The 24,503-nt window shown below is 45.1% G+C and overlaps 1 protein-coding gene across 6 annotated transcripts in view; it reads left to right on the top strand.

The window, feature by feature from the left end:
- LDAH (lipid droplet associated hydrolase) overlaps window positions 1-24,503 on the top strand; it is a 332,993-nt gene that overhangs the window by 122,207 nt on the left and 186,283 nt on the right. For all 6 annotated transcript variants that reach the window (XR_011031325.1, XM_068280211.1, XM_068280213.1 and 3 more), the window contains one exon: window positions 5,989-6,152. Coding sequence is in view for 5 of the 6 variants with exons in the window: in XM_068280211.1 (XP_068136312.1) it covers window positions 5,989-6,152 (164 nt within the window). In the remaining variant the exon portion in view is untranslated. The remainder of the gene's footprint in view (window positions 1-5,988; window positions 6,153-24,503) is intronic.

Raw genomic sequence — 24,503 nt, 5'->3', positions numbered from 1 at the left:
AGCCTGCGGCTAATTTAGTCAGACTTGAGTCAGAGCACCTGATCTGCAATTTTGTTCAGGGTCTATGGCTAAAAGTATTAGAGGCAGAGGATCAGCAGGGCAGCCAGGCAATGTGGATTGTTTTAAAAGAAATAAATATGTCAGCCTCCATATGTCTCTTACCCTGGGTTTCCTTTAATTATACAAAATGGAGGTCATTTATGTGCAAGTGTATAAGTATCACAAATTCTATCTGTGTAAAACATGATGTCTTTATTAAACAACTAGATTAAAATCAAGGGATGGCCTTCCCGCCTCTCATAATTTGCAGTCACACATACCACGATGGGTGTTCCTGGTTTGACATAGATGACTCTTACTTTTCTTCACTTTCCCAACTTTGCTCCTCCCAATTCTTCAAAAAAAAATCCCTTCACTTTTAGCGAACCAGCTGATTTTGGAGCAGCACTGTGCTGATCGTTTCGGCAGCTTGCCTGATTTGAAATAAAAAAAAAGGGTAATTCAGCAACTGGCAATAGCCGGTGCCCGAATGACATGTCCCCTCTGAGTTGCTACAACTCGGAGGAGGAATAGTAATCAGCAAGGGTCAGTAGTAAGTGCAGGAGCAGGATAAGCCGTTTTAGGCTTCACCCTGCACTGAGGTGGCCCACACTGAGGATGAATAGAACCTTCTTGAATTGTATGAAGACCACAGAATGAAGACATAGGCCCATATGCAACTAATTTTTTCACCTGAGTTATCTCCTAGGAGATAACGTTCATCTTCTCTTTAAAGGATACCCGAACTGAAATGTGACATAATGAGATAGACATGTGTATGTACAGTGCCTAGCACACAAATAACTATGCTGTGCTCCTTTTTTTCTTTCTCTGTCTGAAAGAGTTAAATATCAGGTATGTAAGTGGCTGACTCAGTCCTGACTCAGACAGGAAGTGACTTCAGTGTGACCCTCACTGATAAGAAATTCCAACTATAAAACAGTTTCCTAGCAGAAAATGGCTTCTGAGAGCAAGAAGGAGATACAAAGGTGAATTTCTTATCAGTGAGGGTCACACTGTAGTCACTTCCTGTCTAAGTCAGGACTGAGTCAGCCACTTACATACCTGATATTTAACTCTTTCAGACAGAGAAAGAAAAACAGGAACACAGCATAGTTATTTGTGTGCTAGGCACTGTACATACACATGTCTTACTCATTATGCCACATTTCAGTTCGGGTATCCTTTAAGCTAACTTTTCCATAATTTACAATTGAAAAAGTGCCCAAAAGTTGGTGAAAGAGTGTTATCAAATTTATTTTGAGTGTTTTCTTGCTTACTGGTGGCTGAAAGAGCATTTTATGACCAGTTGTGAAAATATCAACTGGGAGAAAACTCTGGAGAAAAAGTGAATTGCACATGGGCCACAGAGTTAGCACCGATTGCTTTGCGTTGCACTTTAAATTGCTTGGTCTCCCAAATTAACAATCCTATGCCCTTCTCAGTACACTTGACTGTGTACAACAAGTTGCTTTTGTTATGCTTGGGTGTTGGATACTTTGGATGTGCAAGATTGGCTCTCTATGATTTGTGGAGCTTCATTGTAAGCAGATTAGGTGATAATCAGACTGGCTCTGCCATCCATGTTCCATTGAATTATCAGGAGCACTTGCCAAACATTTGTGAGTATGATGCTGTGGACAGATGAAATACCACTACGATGGTGGTTGACTTGTGCCCGTATCAGTAATCTCCTTCTCATACCTCGAACTTTAAAAAAAATTGAGCCCCTCCTTTGTAGCCTTAAAGTTTTAAAAGATACCGAGTCCTGTGAGACCACTGAGACATTACACAGGCACATCGGAGACCCTGTGAATTAGGGTTCTGAGCTGTGGATGGTGACAGTGCATCTGCTGTCACCGTGCATGGCAGGAATCTGTCATAGTGTGGACCTGGTATTATGGGTATGACTATGGGCCTGATTCACAAAGCGGTGCTAACAGTTAGCACCATGGTGAAAAGCCCTTTATCACGCCTAAACTCTGTTTAGGCATGATAAGTTTAGGTGTGATAAGTTTTTAGGTGTGATAAGTTTAAGCACCAACTGGGCTAGCACCACAGTGCACAGCTGATCAAAAGTTTTGCGCTAGCAAAGTCTGGTGCACTTTGCATTGAGTTTAATGGCGCTGCTTTGCGTGCGGGACTTTGCGTGTGATCTAAACTGATCTAAACTTAGCATGCCTAAACTTATCATGCCTAAACTTATCATGCCTAAACTAAGTTTAGGCATGATAAAAATAGTTATCACGCCTAAAGTCTTTAACTGGGTTATCACCGCTTTGTGAATCGAGCCCTATGACATTGATCTTTCTTGATCAGATCCAATACAGGGCAGTGCTACAACAGATCCTAATACCAGAAGGAGAAGTAACTCAGGGTTGTGCCACATATGCCAGGAAAACTACTGGCTTTGCCCAGGGCATGCACAGATTTACCTCACAGGAGCCTATAGTCACAAATGTCCTGTCGCCTTAGACTTCGTCCTCCATGAACCTACACCCCCCCCCCCCCACCACCACCACCACCACCACCACCACCACCAAACTCCACCGCAAGTGTGCTGGTTATCCCAGCTGTTACTTCCCTTGCCCGTCATAGGTAGTTACAGGTGACCCTTAGTATTAGGTTGCCACAGGTACCTCAATATTAAGTAGCTAGGGGTGCCCCAAGTATTATGTAGCTAGAGGACCCTCAGTATTAAGTAGCTAGGGGTGCTCCTGATTATAGGGAGATTTCATCAGTGGAATGCCAAGAGCTGGGGGAGTGACCTTTCATTTACACTACAGTGTTCTCCCCAGAAATGTTTTCCAGCCGGGTGGCATGAAATAGTAGCCGGGTGGGGCGAAATTAGAGAATGCAGGGCTGGTGCTTCTGTGCGCAACTCTGCTTATAGCATAGGAGGAGGTAAGCCAATGACAGCCGGGGTGCTCATCAAAACTAGCCGGGTAGAGCACCCGGCTAAAAGAGCCTGGGGAGAATACTGCACTATCATCAGGACTCTGTATAGGGAAGGAGGGAGTAAGCCGCCTTTATATCACCAGGCATCTGTAGGCACGAGCCTTCAGTGCCTTAAAGAGAATCTGTACTCTAATATTCTTACAATAAAAAGCATACCATTCTATTCATTATTTTCTCCTGTGCCCCTCTGTGCAGTTTCTGCCACTCTCTGCTGCAATCCTGGCTTGTAATTAACAGTTTTAGGCAGTGTTTACAAACAAACTAACCAGCTTCTAATAGGCTCAGCTAAGCATAATGTGTGAGTCATTCAGAGTATGCAGGGGGCCTGCAGAGGGTGTGTATCGCTTCTACCAATCACAAGCAGCCCTGCACATTCCACACAATCAAGCTTTAGCCCGACAAACAGGACAGAGGAAAGATACATTGATTTATTACAGAGACAGTGCAGTTAGGAAAGACTGCAGTAAGCCAGAGCAGATTAGAACAGGCATAGGAACTTATAGGATAGAAGAACTAAGGCTGAAAAATTTGTTACAGAGTCTCTTTAAGGTAAATCTGGCCCAGGGGTATATTAAGGCGGTATTGTCACCATAAAAATCAAATTTCAACAGCAACTGGTCTGAGTGTATTAAGTGATAAAGATGCTAATCCTGCATTCAAAACTTTTTCTACTGTTATGGTTTGGAGTTATGACATACTTTAGGAGCACTGGCTCTAGTGCCAAACAGTGCCAAAGAGTTGAATTCTGGGAGTTCTTTTGAATGCTGGGAGTTCTTTTTATCTAATATATTCCTCCTCTTCCATTTATTTCCCTGCCTAGCTGATCACTTGTGTTTACAAGCAAGGCTGATGTGACTCAGTGATTGGATGTGTAAATTAAAAAAAGACTCTGGGAGGAGGGCAGCTAATGAATACACAATGAGAGAAGGGAGGGGGGGAAACAAGAGTCAGGGAGGATATGATGTCAGCATTAGCTTGGCAAAATGGCCACTGCCTAGAATAGGATTTTCTGCTTTTCCTTTGTAAAATTCACAGGAATCATTACGTGGATAGCACAATACATCTGTTATGTAAGTAGAAGTAGTATTTATATACTTATATATGTGTTTTTTATTCTAAGGTTAGCATGGGTGTAGCTTGTTCTTTAACCTCCTTGCGCCCGCCTAACGCCGATTGTCGACCGCATGGTGGCTCCCCAGGACAGCGTAACTTCGATTGGCGTCAAGTCTTGGGGGAGTGGTGTGCTGGGGGTCGCGCATGCTAATGCGTGCGCATCCCTGCTTGAGTGACGGAGCTCCACTCTGTCATCAGTCTACCATCAGCGATCGCAGCTAGCAGACTGTTAGACGCCGTCTATTTACATTGTACACAGCGCTGCGATCTACACCAGCACTGTACTGGGGACAGCCGTGTCACTCGGCTTACAGAGAAGCTTACAGAGTGATCGGCTCTCATAGGCTGATGCCTATGAGAGCCGATCGCTGTCATTGGCTGTCGGGGGGGGAGAGGGGAGGGGGAGGTGTAAAACCTAAATAAATAAAAATAGTAATTTTAACCACTTCACCACTGAGGGGTTTTACCCCCTGAGCACCAGAGCAATTTTCACCTTTCAGCGCTCCTTCCATTCATTCGTCTATAACTTTTTCATTACTTATCGCAATGAAATGAACTATATCTTGTTTTTTTCGCCACCAATTAGGCTTTCTTTAGGTGGGACATTATGCCAAGAATTATTTTATTCTAAATGTGTTTTAATGGGAAAATAGGAAAAATGTGGGAATTAATTATTTTTCAGTTTTCGGCCATTATAGTTTTTAAATAATGCATGCTACTGTAATTAAAACCCATGAAATTTATTTGCCCCTTTGTCCCGGTTATAAAACCGTTTAAATTATGTCCCTATCACAATGTTTGGCGCCAATATTTTATTTGGAAATAAGGGTGCATTTGTTTCAGTTTTGCGTCCAACCCTAATTACAAGCCCATAGTTTATAAAGTAACAGTGTTATACCCTCCTGACATAAATATTTAAAACGTTCAGTCCCTAAGGTAACTATTTATGTATTTTTTTTAATTGTCATTTTTTTAAAAAAAAATTTAATTACAAAAAAAAAAAATGAGGAGTGTGGGAGGTAATGAGTTAATTTTTTGTGTTTAAGTAATATATTTGTATGTGAAAAATGCTTCAGGGTGTAGTTTTACTATTTGGCCACAAGATGGCCACAGTAACTTTTTGTTTAATGCGACCTCCAAGCGTCCTTCCGGACGCTTGGAGGAAGTACTAGGAGGCTGAGTAAGTGTTTTTTTTTCACAATGGTCGCGCTGCTCATCGGAGAGCAGCGGATCTTTGCGGGGCTTAGATCAACGAACGGGAATGGATTTTCCCGTACATTGATCTCCGGGCGGGCGGCGTACATGCGAGCGGGAGTGCGCGCTACAGCGAGCTAGAGCGCCGGCAGCGGCGGGAGAGCGGAAAGTACGGAGTTCTCAGTCCCTGGGGGTTAAAGGATGGAAAAAGGGACGGAGAAATCCGTACGGGCGGGGCAAAGTGGTTAAAAAAACCAAAAACAAAACAAATAAATTAATAAAAACCCCTGCAGCAGCGATCAGAGCTCACCAACAGAAAGCTCTGTTGGTGGGCAGAATAGAAAGGGGGAATCACTTGTCCGACAAGTAGTATGGCTCTGCAGCAAGCTATTAAAGCTGCAGAACACTAAATTGTAAAACATAGCCTGGTCACTAGAGGGGTTTAAGCCTGTGGTCCTTAAGTGGTTAAGCACACTGACTGATGGGTCCGAGCAGCTTTTGTGCCAGAAGGCACAGCTCTAGGATGTGTGAATAGACCAATCAGGAAGGAGAAATCTTACATAGCAATGCAAGCTTTGTATACCGATAGGTATGACGGCCTTTGTTTATAGATTATTTTACAGAGTATTTTTATTTCACTGATCTATCACCTGTCCTGATTATATTGATCTCCCTTTTGTGCAGACACTACTGAGGTAGAAGATGTATTTGGGCTGAATGGACAAACTGAGCACAAGCTTGCTTTCTTAAGAAACACTATTCCAGAGGACATGAAGCTGGTCCTGATCGGTCATTCCATCGGTTGTTACATCATACTGGAGATGATGAAGCGATCACCAAAACTTAACGTAAGTGAAAACTTTTTGCCTTAGACATATTCTGTGGAAGGTCTTCACCCTTGGCAATATAAAGTATTGCTTTCTTAAAGCAGCAGGGACAGCCATACCATCCCAGGAAAACACACACAGACACACACACACACACACACACACACGATAAAGACTCGTTCTACTTACATAAAGTATGCATTGTACTATCCGCATTTTGATTTCAGTGAATTGTATATAGTGGATAAAGAAAAAACTGCTCCGGGCATTTCCCATCTTTACCACCTCTGACTGAAGCCAATCCCGATTTAATTTCCTCCCTTACTCTTTTTTTTCTCCTGCCTGAAATGGTGTATTCATTCCCAGCCCTTCCCCCTCCCTGAGCTCTGTAGGAACTGCACTGCCATATCTAGCTTGCTTTGTAAACACATGTGAGCACAGCATAGATTGTATTTCAGCAGCTTCTGCAGAGGGGTGAGGTGCATTTCTCTACTCAGCCTGTCACACTGAACTGCCAATCAGTGAGGAGCAGGAATGTGGGAGGGGAGATAACAGGCTTCCGTCTTCTCGGCAATGTACCAGAATAGAGCAAGACTGACTAAGATAAGATACATTGCAGCGGACACATTTATGATTATATTGGAATGCTTGCAATGCAGGGTCAGGATGTAGACTACATAATAAACACAGAGCAGTGGGAAAATGGGATTTGATTTTATGCTTGACAATTCCGCTTCAAAGACAAGAACTCTTTTTTGGGAAATACTTTTGCTCTGTACAGGGATTACCAACAAACATTCCAACTTGCTTACATACAGGGTAACTCTGAAGCTCAACTAATCCACAAATTGAGCAGAACTCTTAATAGTATTTAGAAGGATAAGTGTAGAGCAGGGCCGGGGTGAGGAAGAGGCTGGCGAGGCACCAGCCTTTGATTGCACAACAGTAGAGGCATGCCGGTGCCCCCTCTAGCCCGGCTAGATGCAAAGTCACAAGCAGAGCTGTAGAGGTGCTGTTACTCACCTCATGGCTTTGAGATGTTCAGCCTGTCGCAGGCTTGCAGCATCTCTCTATATCCCCCTCTGGTGGCGTCTCTCATTACTTACATCACTAGAGGGAGACAGAGAGAGGAGATGCTGCAAGCCTTTGACAGGCTGAAGATCCTGATGCTCTGTGGTGAGTAATAGCACTTCTACAACTCTGCATGTTGGGGGGGGCTGCCTAATGCTGGGGGCACATCTGGCTATGTGACTTGGGTAAGAGGGCTGCCTAAAACTGGGTCCACATTTGCCTATCTAAACTGGGGAGGTAGGCTGCCTAATATTGGATGGGTGGATGCCTAGTAATGGGGGCACATCTGGCTATGTAATTTGGGGAGGGGGGTGCCTAATACTGCAGGCTTATCTAGCTATCTATACTAGGTAGAGGGCTGCGCAATACTGGGGGCACATCTGGCTATCTATACTGGGGAGAGGGTTGCCTAATACTGGGAGCACATCTGGCTATACTGGGGAGAGGGCTGCCTAATGGTGGAGGCATATCTGGCTACTTATACTGGGGAGAGGGCAGCCTGATGCTGGGGGCACATCTGGCTATACTGGGGAGAGGGCTGCCTGATGCTGGGGGCAAATCTGCCTACCTATACTGGGAAGAGAGCTGCCTAATGCTGGGGGCACATTTGGCTATCTATACTGGGGAGAGCGTTGCCTAATACTAGGGGCACATCTGGCTATACTGGGGAGAGGGCTGCCTAATGCTGGGGGCACATCTGGCTACCTATACTGGGAAGAGGGCAGCCTGATGCTGGGGGCACATCTGGCTACCTATACTGGGGAGAGGGCTGCCTAATACTGGGGGCATATCTGGCTACCTATACTGGGTAGAAGGCTGCCTGATGCTGGGGGCACATCTGGCTCCCCTTACTGGGGAGAGGGCTGTCTAATGCTGGGGGCACATCTGGCTACCCATACTGGGGAGAGGGCTGCCTAATACTGAGGGATCATCTGGCTACCTATATTGGAGGGAAGCCAGCCTAAGACTGGGGGCACATCTGACTACGTGTACTTGGGGGGTACCTATTACTGAGTGCTCATCTGGCTACCTATACCGGGGAGAGGGCTGCGTAATACTAGGAGCACATCTAGCTACCTGTACTGGGGAGAGGGCCGCGTAATACTGGGGGCACATCTGGCTACCTATACTGGGGAGAGGGCTGCCTGATGCTGGGGGCACATCTGGCTACCTATACTGGGGAGAGGGATGCCTAATGCTGGGGGCACATCTGGCTACCTATACTGGGGAGAGGGCTGCGTAATACTGGGGGCACATCTGGCTACCTATACTGGGGAGAGGGCTGCCTAATACTGGGGGCATATCTGGCTACCTATACTGGGTAGAAGGCTGCCTGATGCTGGGGGCACATCTGGCTCCCCTTACTGGGGAGAGGGCTGTCTAATGCTGGGGGCACATCTGGCTACCCATACTGGGGAGAGGGCTGCCTAATACTGAGGGATCATCTGGCTACCTATATTGGAGGGAAGCCAGCCTAAGACTGGGGGCACATCTGACTACGTGTACTTGGGGGGTACCTATTACTGAGTGCTCATCTGGCTACCTATACCGGGGAGAGGGCTGCGTAATACTAGGAGCACATCTAGCTACCTGTACTGGGGAGAGGGCCGCGTAATACTGGGGGCACATCTGGCTACCTATACTGGGGAGAGGGCTGCCTGATGCTGGGGGCACATCTGGCTACCTATACTGGGGAGAGGGATGCCTAATGCTGGGGGCACATCTGGCTACCTATACTGGGGAGAGGGCTGCGTAATACTGGGGGCACATCTGGCTACCTATACTGGGGAGAGGGCTGCCTACTGCTGGGGGCACATCTGGCTACCTATACTGGGGAGACGGCTGTCTAATACTGGGGGCACATCTGGCTACCTATACTGGGGAGAGGGCTGCGTAATACTGGGGGCACATCTGGCTATACTCTGGAGAGGGCTGCCTACTGCTGGGGGCACACCTGGCTACCTATACGGGGGAGAGGGGTGCGTAATACTGGGGGACACATCTGGCTACCTATACTGGAGAGAGGGCTGCCTGATGCTGGGGGCACATCTGGCTACCTATGCTGGGGAGAGGGCTGCCTAATACTGGGGGCACATCTGGCTACCTATACTGGGGAGAGGGCTGCCTAATACTGGGGGACACATCTGGCTACCTATACTGGGGAGAGGGCTGTCTAATGATGGGGGCACATCTGGCTACCTTTACTGGAGAGAGGGCTGGCTAATGCAGGGGGCACATCTGGCTACCTATACTGGGGAGAGCGCTGCCTAATGCTGAGGGATCATCTGGCTATCTATACTGGAGGGAAGCCAGCCTAAGTCTGGGGGCACATCTGACTACGTGTACTTTGGGGGTACCTATTACTGAGGGCTCATCTGGCTATCTGTACTGGGGGGAGGGCTTCCTAATACTGGGGGCACATCTGGCTACCTATACAGGGGAGAGGGCTGCCTAATGCTGGGGGCACATCTGGCTACCTATACTGGGGAGAGGGCTGCCTAATGCTGGGGGCACATCTGGCTACCTATACTGGGGAGACGGCTGCCTAATACTGGGGGCACATCTGGCTACCTATACTGGGGAGAGGGCTGCCTACTGCTGGGGGCACATCTGGCTACCTATACTGGGGAGACGGCTGTCTAATACTGGGGGCACATCTGGCTACCTATACTGGGGAGAGGGCTGCCTGATGCTGGGGGCACATCTGGCTACCTATACTGGGGAGAGGGCTGCCTGATGCTGGGGGCACATCTGGCTACCTATACTGGGGAGAGGGCTGCCTGATGCTGGGTGCACATCTGCCTACCTATACTGGGGAGAGGGCTGCCTAATACTGGGGGCACATCTGGCTACCTATACGGGGAAGCGGGCTGCCTAATACTGGGGGCACATCTGCCTACCTATACTAGGGAGAGGGTTGGCTAATGCTGGGGGCACATCTGGCTACCTATACTGAGAAGAGGGCTGCCTGATGCTGGGGGCACATCTGTCTACCTATACTGGGTGAGAGGGCTGCCTAATACTGGGGGCACATCTGGCTACCTATACGGGGAAGAGGGCTGCCTAATACTGGGGGCACATCTGCCTACCTATATTAGGGAGAGGGCTGGCTAATGCTGGGGGCACATCTGGCTACCTATACTGGGGAGAGGGCTGCCTGATGCTGGGGGCACATCTGGCTACCTATACTGGGGAGAGGGCTGCCTGATGCTGGGGGCACATCTGGCTACCTATACTGGGGAGACGGCTGCCTAATGCTGGGGGCACATCTGTCTACCAATACTGGGGAGAGGGCTGCCTGATGCTGGGGGCACATCTGCCTACCTATACTGGGGAGAGGGCTGCCTAATACTGGGGGCACATCTGGCTACCTATACTGGGGAGAGGGCTGCCTGATACTGGGGGCACATCTGGCTACCTATACTGGGGAGAGGGCTGCCTGATGCTGGGGGCACATCTGGCTACCTATACTGGGGAGCGAAGTCGGATTAATATTGGGGGCACATCTGACTACATGTACATGGGGGGGGGGGAGTGCTCTCTAGGGCTCTGGGAGGGTCACAGAGTTGTTTTTGACCAGTTGGTCAAAGACCGCTAACAGGGGTGACAGCGCTGGGAAGTGGGGACCGTGAAACTTACCTCTCCATAGGTGAGTCTTACTATTATTATTTATTTATTTTTACGTTACTCCGAAGCAAAGAAAATGTATAATGATCTATATGTGTAATATAGATAATTAAGAGAACATTAGTAGTAAAGAAAAGAGTCTCATTTTTTTATTATCAGTTATATAACATTGCTTCACTCTGTATTTTAAACTATGAAACAGAGCAGAGCTAATAACCCTTTAAACTTCCTTGCAGTAAAACTTTATCTGAAGCTGTATCTCACTGATCCTTATTTGTATAAATGCTCCAGAAGACAGAACTGTCTCTGACCTAAGTTGGGTCGAAGAGTTCAGAGAAGCTCTTTTGCATAGATAACAACTGAAGTTTCTGAACTCTTCCTATATTGGAAACAATAGGAGATTTTTTTCTTTGCTACTAATGTTCTGTTTCTTAGCTGTACTACACATACAGATCATTATATCATAAGTTTATTTGCTCTTCAGATTCCCTTTAAATCACTCTGGTTTTCCTTTAAAGGAAAAAGGAACCTAAATACTTTTTTTCTATGAGCAATGCAAAATACAATGCTGTCATCTTAAAACTGAAGGTTATTGCTGGCTTTCACTTCTAGTACAAAGACTGGAAATCATTGTTAAAGTGCTTCGTTAAGCCTGAGGTTATTTCATGAAACATTCAGCTTTAGTTATGACACAGATGTTATTGCCTTGTAATTTTTTTTTCATCTTTTATTTATTTATATATCTTTTTTTTTTCCTCTTGAATTCTTAACAAAAAAAACAACATGCAAAATAAAATGAATTTTTCAAGAAAAGTGTATAACAACAAAGTTGTGACAAACCTAAGACAATGGCCTCAATTCACTAAGATCGGCCTCAATTCACTAAGATCGGCCTCAATTCACTAAGATCGTGCTGGAGATAATAAGGCAAGAGAAAACGTACCTCACACAGGGGGCCATATGCAATTAACTTTTTCACCTGAGTTTTCTCCTAGGAGATACTTTTTAATTTTCAATTTAAAATAACTTTTCAGCACTTTTCAACTAAAAAAGTACCCAAAAGAAGTTGAAACAGGACTATCAAAATTATTATGAGCATTTTCTTGCTTTCTGGTGGCTTAAAAGGCATTTTATTGGCAATTTTAAAAATGTCAACTTGGAGAAAACTAAGGAGGATAAGTGAATTGCATATGGCCCAGTGAGAGAGTTATCTTATCTCTTCATTCCTTAAAGAGAACCCGAGGTGAGTTTGAAGAATATTATCTGCATACAGAGGCTGGATCTGCCTATACAGTCCAGCCTCTGTTGCTATCCCCAACCCCCCTAAGGTCCCCCTGCACTCTGCAATCCCTCATAAATCACAGCCGTGCTGCTGACAAACAGCTTGTCAGAGCTGGCTGTGTTTATCTCTTTAGTGTCAGTCTGATGCTCTCCCCGCCTCCTGCAGTACTCCAGTCCCCGCCTGCATCCCTTCCCTCCCTGCTGATTGGAGGGAAGGGACGGGGGCAGGGACCGGAGCTATGCAGGAGGCGGGGAAGCAGCTGAGACTGACACTACAGATGTAAACACAGCCTCACAGCACGGCTGTGATTTATGAGGGATTGCAGAGTGCAGGGGGACCTTAGTGGGGTTTAGGATAGCAACAGAGGCTGGGTTGTATAGGCAGATCCAGCCTCTGTATGCAGATAACATTCTTTAAACACACCTCGGGTTCTCTTTAACTTACCTCCTCTGTATTTATTTTCACACGCAGTTAATTAACAGCCTGTCTTTAACGTTAGAATTCTGGAGTTATTTTAAGGATCGAAGAGTTAACTTAAAGACAGAAGAGTTAACTTTAGGTTTGCCTGAGGTAAAATGTTTCCTGAATACTACATGCCTCATCACCATGGTGATAACTCTAGAAATGTTATTAAAGACAGGAGATAAGCTTAGTGAATCGAGGCCAATCTGTGTAACAAGAAATACAAAATATTAAAGTACCTTATTTTATGATGGCTCATTTGATATTGGCCCATAAAGCATTAGTCAAGTGAATTATGCAGTTATTGACAATTCCTAGTTTACATCCCTTCATAACAATAATAATAAATAGTAATTCTTAACTTGTGCTAGAGGATTATTGCATTAACTGTTAAAACAAATTTGGCAGACCATAGTCCCAAAGTCTAGTTTATTACTGCAGTTCTGTTGTTTATTAACCACTTCTTTACCACGCTATGTTTTGCTGATCGGTGCTGCGTGGGCTCTCCAGCCCGCAGCACAGATCAGCTAGCAGCCAGGGCGATCAGACTTCCCCCCCTTTTTTCCCCACTAGGGGGATGTCCTGCTGGGGGGGTCTGATCACCGCCGGCTGCTTGCGCTTGCGGGGGGGGAGGGGGCTCTTCAAAGCCCCCCTCCGCAGCGCTTCCTGGCCTCCTTCCCTCCCTCTCCCTCCCCCTGTGAGCGGCGCAGGACGGATTTCCGTCCTGCACCTGATGGGATAGGCTTTAGCCTATCAGATGCCGGCGATCCCCGGCCAATCAGAGGCCGGGGATCGCCGATCTCTTCTACGGCGCTGCTGCGCAGCAGCGGCGTATACATGTAAACACCGGGGAAGATCTTCCCCGTGTGTTTACATTTACCCTGCGAGCCGCCGATCGGCTGGAATACACTTCAGGATTCAGGGGCGTACATATACGCACCGAGAATCCGGAAGTGGTTAAAGAAGTCAATATTTATTATTACTATTGTGTATTTATTCTAATATCTTTCTCAGCACTTTACAGAGTCCATAGTCATGTCATTTATGGTCAGTCAATATTACCGCTACCATGGTCAAAGTCCAGTGTCAAAGTCTGGCTACCTATACTGGCGGGGGAGCCTCTGGCTACCTATACTGGTGGGGGAGCCTCTGGCTACCTATACTGGAGACCGCCTGGGGCTAATGCTTGGGAGTATCTCTGGCTACAATTACAGAAGGGCCGCTTAAAACTGGGGACCCTTCTGGTTATTTACAATTGATTTTTTTCTGGCATGAGGAGGTAACCAAAACTTTGCTACGGGACCTCATAATTTCTAGCTATGCTCCTGTTCATCGTCATGAATAACAGTTTGTTCAGCAGTGTTCATTTAATGGGGTGCAGATATCTTGTTATGGATACCTAACAAACATACTTTGGGATCTAGGAAGACTGGGCATTCCGTGTTAACTAAAATCAATGTGGGTTTGTTTAGTTTTTTTTGCTAGAATGCTGTATTTTTTTGGACAGGACCAAATTTAGTGAAAAATGATTGAGAAGGGTCTAAGCACCTTAAAGGGAACCTAAACTGAGAAGGATATGGATTTTACCTTTTAAAATAATACCAGTTGCCGGACTCTCCTGCTGATCCTGTGTCTCTAATACTTTCAGCCACAACCCCTCAACAAGCATGCAGATCAGGTGCTCTGACTGAAGTCAGACTGGATTAGCTGCATGCTTGTTTCAGGTCTGTGATTTAGCCTCTACTGCAGCTAAAGAGACCAGCCGGACTGCCAGGCAACTGGTATTGCTTAAAAAGAAACATCCATATCGCTCTAAATTTAGGTTCCCTTTAACCACTTCAGCCTTCAGTGTTTTTTCACCTTATGCATTCGAGCAATTTTCACCTCCCATTCATTTGTCAATGACTTTATTACTGCTTATCACAATGAAATGATCTACAGTATATCTTGTTTTTTCCGCCACTAATAAGGCTTTCTTTGAGTGGTACATTTTGCTGCGTATTATTGTTTTCTAAATGCATTTTTAACAGGAATATTAAGGAAAAAAATGGAAAAAAAATCATTATTTCTCAGTTTTTGGGCCAATATAGCTTTAAAATAATTATGCTACCATAATTAAAACCCACATTTTATTTGCTCATTTGTCACAGTTATTACACCATTTAAATTATGTCCCTATCACAATGTATGGCGTCAATATTTTATTTGGAAATTAAAGTTCATTTTTTCAGTTTGGGTCTATCATTTTTTACAAGCGTATAATTTAAAAAATAATCGTAATATATCCTCTTGACATGCATATTAAAAAAGTTCAAATCATTAGGCAACTATTTATTTTTTTTTATTGTATTTCTTTTTTTTTATTACAAGTTTTATTGAGGTATTTTTTGGAGAGTGTGGAAAGTAAACAGTTAATTTATAAATGTAATTGTATGTCTGTTTATTAAAAAATTGTATGTAGATGTAGTTTTCCTATTTGGCCACAAGATGGCCTCACGCTTACAGAAAGTTAAGGAAGGATGTGCAATGTTTTTTTCTCCAGAAAGATCACGGCTTCTCATAGAAGCCATCAGTCTTTCTAACAGGGACTTAGATCAATGAATGGGAACTACGTTTCCATTCATTAATCTCCAGGCAGCACCGGAGCACACAGGTGCGTGATTGGCCGTGGGAGCATAGCAGCTACGTCCAAAAGTCTTAATTGGTTAAAGAGAACTATCAAAGTAACTGTTCCTCTGTAAAACCCTACATACCCTTATAGTGCTTTTAGCCAGCAACAATAGAAATCTTTTCAGGAGTCTCTGATCACAGCTTGTGTGAAAAAGCCCTTGTGTATCAGCTTGTGTCCGTGTCGGGGCTAAAGCTGTACCACGTAGATAGGTTCCACTTCTCTGTCACTATTCACAGAGAACTGTTTTACTGTGTGTTTCTGCCCTGCTCACACACACACTGCTCTCTCACAGATCATATGAGAACAGCTGAGGGATTTTTTAACTACAAAGAAGAATCTGCAGAAAAGGACCTGTACTTTTTACTGTACTTGCATGCTCCACCCCCCAATTCAGAATGAGCTCTTCCTGGCTGTAAACTCTGTTTACTTTAGACTGCATGAGGCAGAGAGACACAGGAACAGCGAGTTATTTACACACTATTTGATGCTATATCTAGGCTTTCTATCATTCTGAAGTCATTTTACTCACAGTATTACAGCCAGTGAAGATTGTTTCGGTATGCTGTATGTGCGGGGCACAGTCCTCCATAGTAATGCCTACAGTGAAAACTGTTCTCTGTAAATGTCATATTTTCTTCACATAAAAAATGAAAAGATGAAAAAAAGCCTTTGTATTGCTATTTGCTAGTAATTACTGTAAAATATATGTGGCATTTAGAAATTTAGTTAAGTTTGATAGTTGTCCTTTAAGAAACTAAGGTTCTTGATCCTGCCTAAAGCTGCATACAGATGTTAGAATAAACCAGAATCAGAATAAAATGTTATTTAGGCAAGTACAATAGTTGTTTGTGGTGTACATCAGCATTTGACATAGTGTAAAAATACAGACAGTGTATAATGAACATAGAAGACAGACGTCTAGATAATAGTTGCTAAGTCTAGCTGCCAAAATTGTGCGAATAAAGAGGCTGGCTGGCATCTTACTATTTTGGTAGTTAAAATGTTATTAAAAACAAAGAAAACCCTGAGCATCCCCCATGAGCAGATGGACTCGTCCATAACCTGTCGGTTCTGTCTGATTTTAACTGCTTATTGTAAATACTCGCGGGGTACTTTGTTTTCGCAGGAGTGGTCCTTTAACCACTTTACCCAAGGGTTTTTCACCTTAAAAAACCAGAGCAATTTTCACCTGTCATCGCTCCTTCCTTTCGTTCGCTTACAACTTTATTACTACTTATCACAACGAAACAATCTATATCTTGTTTTTTTCGCCACCAATTAGGCTTTCTTTGGGTACTTTTTGCTAAGAATTATTTTGTTCTAATTGCAGTTTAACAGAAAAAATGGGGAAAAAAATCATTATTTTTCAGTTTTCGGCCATTATAGTTTTAAAATAATACATGCTACCGTAATTAAAACCCACAAATTTTATTTGCCCATTTGTCCCGGTTATTGCAACGTTTACATTTTTTCCCTAGTACAAAGTATGGCACCAATACTTGGAAATAAAGGTGCATTTTTTTCAGTTTTGTGCCCATCCCTAATTACAAGCCCATAATTTAAAAAGTAACAGTAATATACCCTCTTGACATACATATTAGAAAAATAAATACAGGTATTCCCTGACTTACGAACGACCCGCCGATACAAATGGCATGGATTCTGTGTTTCCATGGGAACAAGTCAAAAAATTTTTTTTTTGCAAAATTGGAATTTTAGTTTTTGAGAAAATCGATTTTAAAAAATTCAAAGAAAAATGGCTTTTAAACATGTATAAACCGGTACAAAGGGCAGAGGTGACACAGAAGGGGATACTGGAGGCACAGGGGGCACAGAGAAGGTACAGGGGATAGAGATGGCACAATGTTCTGACTTAAGAATCGAATCAGGTTAAGATTGAACCTACAGTCCGTATCTTGTTTGTTAACCGGGGTCTACCTGTATATATAAATTTTTTTAAAAATGATTGTATATATTTTTTCTTTTTTCCGAACAATTTTCTGGGTTAATTATTAAGGAGTGTGGGAGGTAAGGGGTTAGTTTTAAATATAAAAAAAATGTGTGTAAAAAAAAAAAAACAAGTGTTCGTAGATGTAATTTTACTATTTGACCACAAGACGTCCTGGCGCATTACTTCTTATTATTATACTAACTATAGTGCGCTAAATAGGAAGCAATGCGTGCATGGCTTCCACCGGATGTAAACAAATGATCGCGGTATCGCTTTGATGCCTGCAACCATTCATACAGGGACAGAGATTAATGAATGGGAACTATGTTCCTATTCATCTCCCGGCTAACGATCAGTGGCGGTAACGAGCGCTGCGGGTGAGAGGGAGTGCACGGCAGGGTGGGATGTAGTAGCTACGTCCTGCCAGGATATATGGGATTTTGCAGTGACGTAGTTACTCGTCCCGGGGGAGGTGAAGTGGTTAACGTTCTTGCACATTTTTACTGGGGTGGCGTATACAACTATCCTTCCCTTTCTTTTGCTCTCTGTAAACTGCATTGTTGCCATTGTACGGCATCACAGATGATGATGACAGTATTTAAATTATCAATAATTATGATAATTATTGGCAGAACAGGGCTTCGTCTCATTGAAGCAGAACAGTACAAGAAAACAAGTGCTCATTCATTGTGTGGAGAAAACCGCTGGGTTCTTGTGTGGTTTAGGCCTTCAGAAAATGGTTTTATTTCAGCTTCTCTTGACAATAGATAATATTTCATCCGAACGGAGTGTTGTGCAACTTCTTTATTATGGCCAATAAAAGTTTAACTGCTAACTTGGATGACATATGAAGTGTAATAATCAGAAACGTGTGTTGATGTCTCCTCTCGTTGTTGCTGGACTGTGGTCCCCTCTAATGTTCAGAGCGAGATACGTATATGCAGGCGCAAAACTACTAAACATGGGCCCTTCAGCAAAACTTTGGGGGCCCCTTAATGTCCACAACCCTTGCCACCCCTTGGTGACCCTCACAACATGGGGGTCCATCTCACAAGGGTCATAAAACAAGTGTAGCCATCAGGATTTTCACACCCATAACAAGTGTAGACACAAAACACCTGGGCCCATATGCAACTTTTTCTCCTGAGTTTTCTCCTAGGCGATAATTTCACACCCTGTCATAAAGTGTCTTTTAAACCACCAGCAAGCAAGAAAATACTAAAAATAATTTTGATAGTACCCTTTCCCCAATTTTTAGGTACTTTTCTCCCATTCATCAGCCGGGACACCCTCTGGAAGTATGGCTCCGCCCCAATCCTAGGAAACACAACCCAAAAAGTATAAAAAGCTCCCGCCCCCCCTCATCTCCAGTTCTTTTGTGTTTCCGCCCGGAGACACAGCTCAAAATCCAGCTCCCAGTTTATTGTTTTTTTCCTCACCAGAGGGTGAGTTGATTGGGCACAGTACCTGAAGAGGACCGCTGTCGTTGCTGGAGGAGGGTACTGCTGTCATGGCGGGGACACGCTGAGCAGAGATTGCTGTTCCCTCGCCGCCTTCCTCCTGCGCGGCCGCTCTATGGGCAGTTTTATGCGGAGCTGCGTTGACGTCAGTTCCGCTGACGCCACGGGAAGGCGACCGGAAGTACGCGGACTTCCCCTACTTAGGAGGCGACGGCTTGGCGTGGCGTGGTGGAGAGATGGAGGAGCAAGGGACCAACGCTTCTACCGTTGCCGCCGCCGCCGCCGCCACCGCTGCCACTACTACTGGCACCGCTACTACCGCTGGACAGGGGACAATAGCGGCAGGTGCAGCGGGATCCTCGTCCTCTACCTCGACCAGATCTCAGTCGGAGGGTGGGGTGAGTGGGAGATGCTTCTCCCTAAAACACAGTTCTCTGTTGATGTGCACGTTGTGGTAACAGAACTATGTGTATCTCCCTTTTTGTTTCCCTCTTATGTTTTATTCAGGCAAGAGTGGAGTCTAAATCTGCTGACAGGCCTAGATCTAGGAAATGCTGTCAGTGTGGGGCTAGATTGTCATCTGGTTATAACAAGTCATTATGTCAGGCTTGTATTGATGCAGTGATAGCCTCTGAATCTTCAGCAATATTTAAGAATGTACTTAAATCTGTGAAAAAAGATATTGATGAGACGTTGGGTAAATTTAAGGAGTCCCTGTTACCGGTCCCACAGGATTTGCCAGGGCCATCGTCAGCCCCTCCTCATTCTAGTACTACAGGTCAAGTACCGGCTCCCGATTTAGGGAATCCTCTCCCCCAGATTCCCTTAGGGTCTGACGCACTGGGGGAGGAGGAGGAGGAGGAGGACTTACAAGGTAGAGAAAATTTCTCTGAGGTGGAGGAGGGGGAGAATATCATATCAGATGAGGAATCTGATGTAGATTTGAGGAAAGCTGCTAGGTTTTTATTCAGTACAGAGGAAACAGATGAATTACTCAAAGCAGTATATGCCACTGAGCAGATTCCTGAGATTCAGGAAGCACTCTCTGCACAGGATCAGGTTTATTCTGGCTTGGCGCAGAAGCCTAACAGAGTTTTTCCCTTCCACCAATCTTTGAAAGAAATCATTAATTCTCAATGGCGGAACCTGAACGAAAATTATTTATTCCTAAGTCAGCTAAAAAGAAGTTTCCCTTTGCTCCGTCTGACATGGATCAATTTATTAAATGTCCCAAATTAGACGCTGCCCTCTCAAAGCACTCAAAAAATACTGATTTGTCATTTGAGGATGCAGGGGTGTTAAAAGACGCAATGGATAAAAGAATCGAATTAACCTTAAAGAAAGCCTGGGAATCTGCAGCCTTTGCTTTTTTACCGAGCGTGGCTTCAACATGTATCTCTAGGAACTTAAGAGTATGGATGGATAATTTAATTGATCATGTGAAATCAGGTTCCGATTTGAGTAATTACATCAAATCCTTGCCCACAGTTTTGAAATCAGTAGCCTTTCTGGCCGACGCTGCGGTGGAGATCGTCCGAATTTCCGCACGCACCACTGCTCTAATCAATTCGGCTAGAAGGGCTCTCTGGCTCAAAACCTGGGAGGGGGATTTGACATCTAAAAATCGTTTGTGTACTATTCCTTTTGAGGGGAATCTTCTGTTTGGTCAGGAGTTGGAAAATGTACTCTCCCGTTCAGCAGAAAAGGGAAAGCAATTTCCTGAAAAACGTAGAACGTTTAAGGTAAACAAATCAGGTTTATTTAATAGGCCATCCTCAGGCAAGCCTAGGCAGCCAGCTCAGCAGAAGAGGTGGTCCTTTCCTGCCGGTAGGGGACGGGGAGGTTTTGCCCTCGCCAGGCCTGGTCCCCCCAAAGAAAGTAAATGACGCTCTACCAGTCGGGGGGAGGCTTCGTTATTTTTTGTCCCAATGGGAAGCCATCAGTCCAGACCCCTTCATTTTGAGTATAATAAAGGACGGGTACCGTCCACAATTTTCAGTTTTTCCTCCCCCCAGGAAGTTTATAAACAGGTTTCCCAGGGATCCAGCCAGGGCCAGTGGCCTTGCGCGGGAAATTCAGAGTTTAATTTCAAGAGAGGTGATAATCCCGGTTCCCCGAGCGAAGCAGTTTCGGGGTTACTACTCCCACATTTTTTTGGTGACCAAAACCAATGGGGAGTTCAGATTTATCCTCAATCTAAAGAGGCTGAACCCTTATTTAATTTACAAAAAATTCAGGATGGACAACATCCAGAAAGTCAGGGCTCTCTTACAGGGAGAGGAATATTTTGTGTCAATAGACCTTCAAGACGCATATCTTCACATCCCTATTGCAGAATCCCATCAAAAGTATCTGAGATTCGCGGTGCGTCTGCCAGATCAAATATGTCACTTCCAGTTCCAGGCTCTCCCTTTCGGGATCTCAACGGCCCCTCGCATCTTCACAAAGGTGCTTGCAGAGCCAATGAGACTATTGAGGAACCAGGGGATAAGTGTCGTCCCCTATCTCGACGATCTGCTCATTTTTGCCAGGTCAGAGGCGGTCCTAATTCAACACAGAGATTTGGTGATTCAGACTCTATCTCAGTTGGGTTGGATCCTGAACTACAAAAAATCGTACTTAAACCCCACCCAGACCATCGTTTTCCTGGGTTATACGATCGATTCTGTTCGACAAAGAATATTTCTGACTCCTCAAAAGGTGGACAAGCTGCAATCAGGAGTCAGAACTCTTCTTCTGTCCCATCAGGTGGCTATCCGGGAGGTTATGCGAGTTTTGGGGTTAATGACAGCCACCATTCCCGGAGTAAGCTGGGCCCAGTTCCATTCGCGGGTCCTTCAAAATTGGTTGCTGGCAACTTGGGACAAAACCCAACAATCACTGGAGCGGGAGGTTCCCATCCCTGCTCAGGTAAAGGCAACCCTCCATTGGTGGCTACAGCGCCACAACCTGGAAGAGGGCAAAGTATGGAGACAGGAGGACCCTCTAAGGATTTATACCGATGCCAGTGCTTGGGGTTGGGGGGCCACTCTCATGGGTCTTCATTCACAGGGGAGGTGGCTCTCCACAGTTGCAGAGAGATCGTCCAACTACAGAGAACTCTTGGCGGTAAAGAGGGCCCTTTTGGCGTTCCTAGACAGGATTCGGGGTTCTCATGTGCTTGTCTTCTCGGACAACATCTCCACGGTGGCATATATCAACAAACAGGGGGGCACCAGGTCAGGGAATCTCTCCCTCCTGGCGTCGGACATTTTTCGGACGGCAGAATAGAACCTACTTTCTTTACAGGCGGTTCACATAAAAGGTGCGCTCAACACGGAAGCGGACTTTTTAAGCCGCCAGATTCTCGACCACTCCGAGTGGGAACTGAATCAGGACACCTTTCTTTGGGTCACCGAGATCCTGGGAGTCCCGGAGATCGATCTGTTTGCGTCACCAACAAACGCAAAGATCCCGCAGTTTTTTTCCCTTCACAACAGCAGGAGTTCTCTGGGATTGGACGCTCTCTCTCTACCCTGGACCTTCAATCTAGGTTATGCGTATCCGCCTCTAAAATTATTGCCACAGGTCCTAGCGAAGGTGCGAAGAGAACGCGTAAAGCTGATTCTCATAGCGCCAGTGTGGCCCAAGAGACCTTGGTTTTCCACGCTTCTGAGTCTCTCCGTTCAACCGTATCTAGAGCTCCCGATCAGGCAGGACCTTCTTCGGCAGGGACCTATCTTTCATCCCAAACCGGAGTTATTCAAGCTAGCGGCATGGACCCTGAAAGGTTGATTTTAAGAAGCAAGGGAGTTTCGGATAAGGCTATTGATACCTTACTAAAGTGTAGGAAGCCAGTTACCCACAAAATTTATAGGAAGGTGTGGAAAGTATACGGTTCATGGTGTGCTACCAATAAAAGAGTCCAATCGGAAATGGGAACGATTCTTGATTTCTTTCAGAGTGGAGTGGAAATGAGGTTAGCCTTGAGTACCCTTAAAGTACAATGCTCGGCTCTCTCAATCTTGTTAGACAGACCCCTGGCACAGGAAAAATTAATCAGGGATTTTTTTCGGGCAGTTCAGAGATCTTCCCCCTTAAAGCAGAAGATTATACCTCAATGGGATCTGTCTCTGGTCTTAGGCGTATTATCCAGGGTTCCATTCGAACCCATTGATGAGATTGACTTAAAGTTTTTGACGTTAAAGGTGGCCTTCCTGATAGCCATCACTACGGCCAGAAGACTCGGTGATCTTCAGGCCCTGTCAATCAAAGACCCCTTTCTTACCATTTTTCCGGACAAGATTATTTTACGTCTGGATCCAAACTACTTACCGAAAGTCCCTTCGGACTTCCATAGGTCTCAGAACCTGGTGATTCCCTCGTTTTGTGATAATCCTTCCTGTGCCAGGGAACAGGAATTCCACTGCTTAGATGTTAGGAGAGCTCTTTTAGCTTATCTTTCAAGGACTAGAGAGTTCAGGAAGTCTTCACATTTATTCGTTCTATTTATGGGACAGAATAAGGGACAGCAGGCTTCTAGGCAGACTATCGCTAGGTGGATCTGTCAGGTTATCTCCTTAGCCTATGAGATTTCAGACTCCACTCCACCACCTGCTATCAAGGCGCACTCGACTCGATCCATGTCGACTTCCTGGGCAGAGAGAGCGGGAGCCACAGTCCAACAAATATGTCAAGCGGCAACTTGGTCGAACCCTTCCACTTTTATTAAACATTATAGAGTGGATGTCCTGTCCCAGCAAGATTTGTCGTTTGGCAGGAAGGTGCTTCAGTCTGTGGTCCCTCCCTAGGTGGGTGTTTTCTTGTGTATCCTTCCAGAGGGTGTCCCGGCTGATGAATGGGAGAAAGCACCTGTTAGTCTTACCGGTAACGGTGTTTCTGTTCAGCAGCCGGGACACCGTCTACTGCCCACCCTTCCTACTGGCGCACTTCCTTATACCTATTACCTTCCTTTTCGGGGTCACTAGGAGGTGCTTCGCTTCTCCTTTTTCTCTGGTGTCCCGGTCGGGTTTTTTCTTTATATACACTGGAGATGAGGGGGGGCGGGAGCTTTTTATACTTTTTGGGTTGTGTTTCCTAGGATTGGGGCGGAGCCATACTTCCAGAGGGTGTCCCGGCTGCTGAACAGAAACACCGTTACCGGTAAGACTAACAGGTGCTTTTCAATTGTAAATTGCTTAAAGAGACTCCGTAACAAAAATTTCATCCTGTTTTTTATCATCCTACAAGTTCCAAAAGCTATTCTAATGTGTTCTGGCTTACTGCAGCACTTTCTACTATCACAGTCTCTGTAATAAATCAACTTATCTCTCTCTTGTCAGACTTGTCAGCCTGTGTCTGGGAGGCTGCCAAGTTCTTCAGTGTTGTAGGTCTGCTATGAACTCCCCCTTCCAGGCCCATCTATGCACACTGCCTGTGTATTATTTAGATTAGGGCAGCTTCTCTCTTATCTTTTACAAGCTGGATGAATCGTCCTCTGAGCTGGCTGGGCTTTCACATACTGAGGAAATTAAGACAAGGGCAAAGCTGTTTGCAGGAAGAAAAGAGCAGCCTGAAACTTCAGTGCATGAGAGATGCAGGGGGAAAGAAACACACAAATGATCTCTTGAGATTCAAAAGGAAGGCTGTATACAGCCTGCTTGTGTATGGATGTATTTTCTATGTGTGGACATACTGTACATCAACCTACTTCCTGTTTTGGTGGCCATTTTGTTAGTTTATAAACAAACTTTTTAAAACTGTTTTTAACCACTTTTAATGCGGCGAGGAGCGGCGAAATTGTGACAGAGGGGAATAGGAGATGTCCCCTAACGCACTGGTATGTTTACTTTTGTGCGATTTTAACAAT

Source organism: Hyperolius riggenbachi, chromosome 4, assembly GCF_040937935.1.
Source record: "Hyperolius riggenbachi isolate aHypRig1 chromosome 4, aHypRig1.pri, whole genome shotgun sequence".
Lineage (NCBI taxonomy): Eukaryota > Metazoa > Chordata > Amphibia > Anura > Hyperoliidae > Hyperolius > Hyperolius riggenbachi.
Note: the sequence above shows the minus strand (reverse complement) of the source record. Positions and strands in the feature narration are given on the sequence as shown.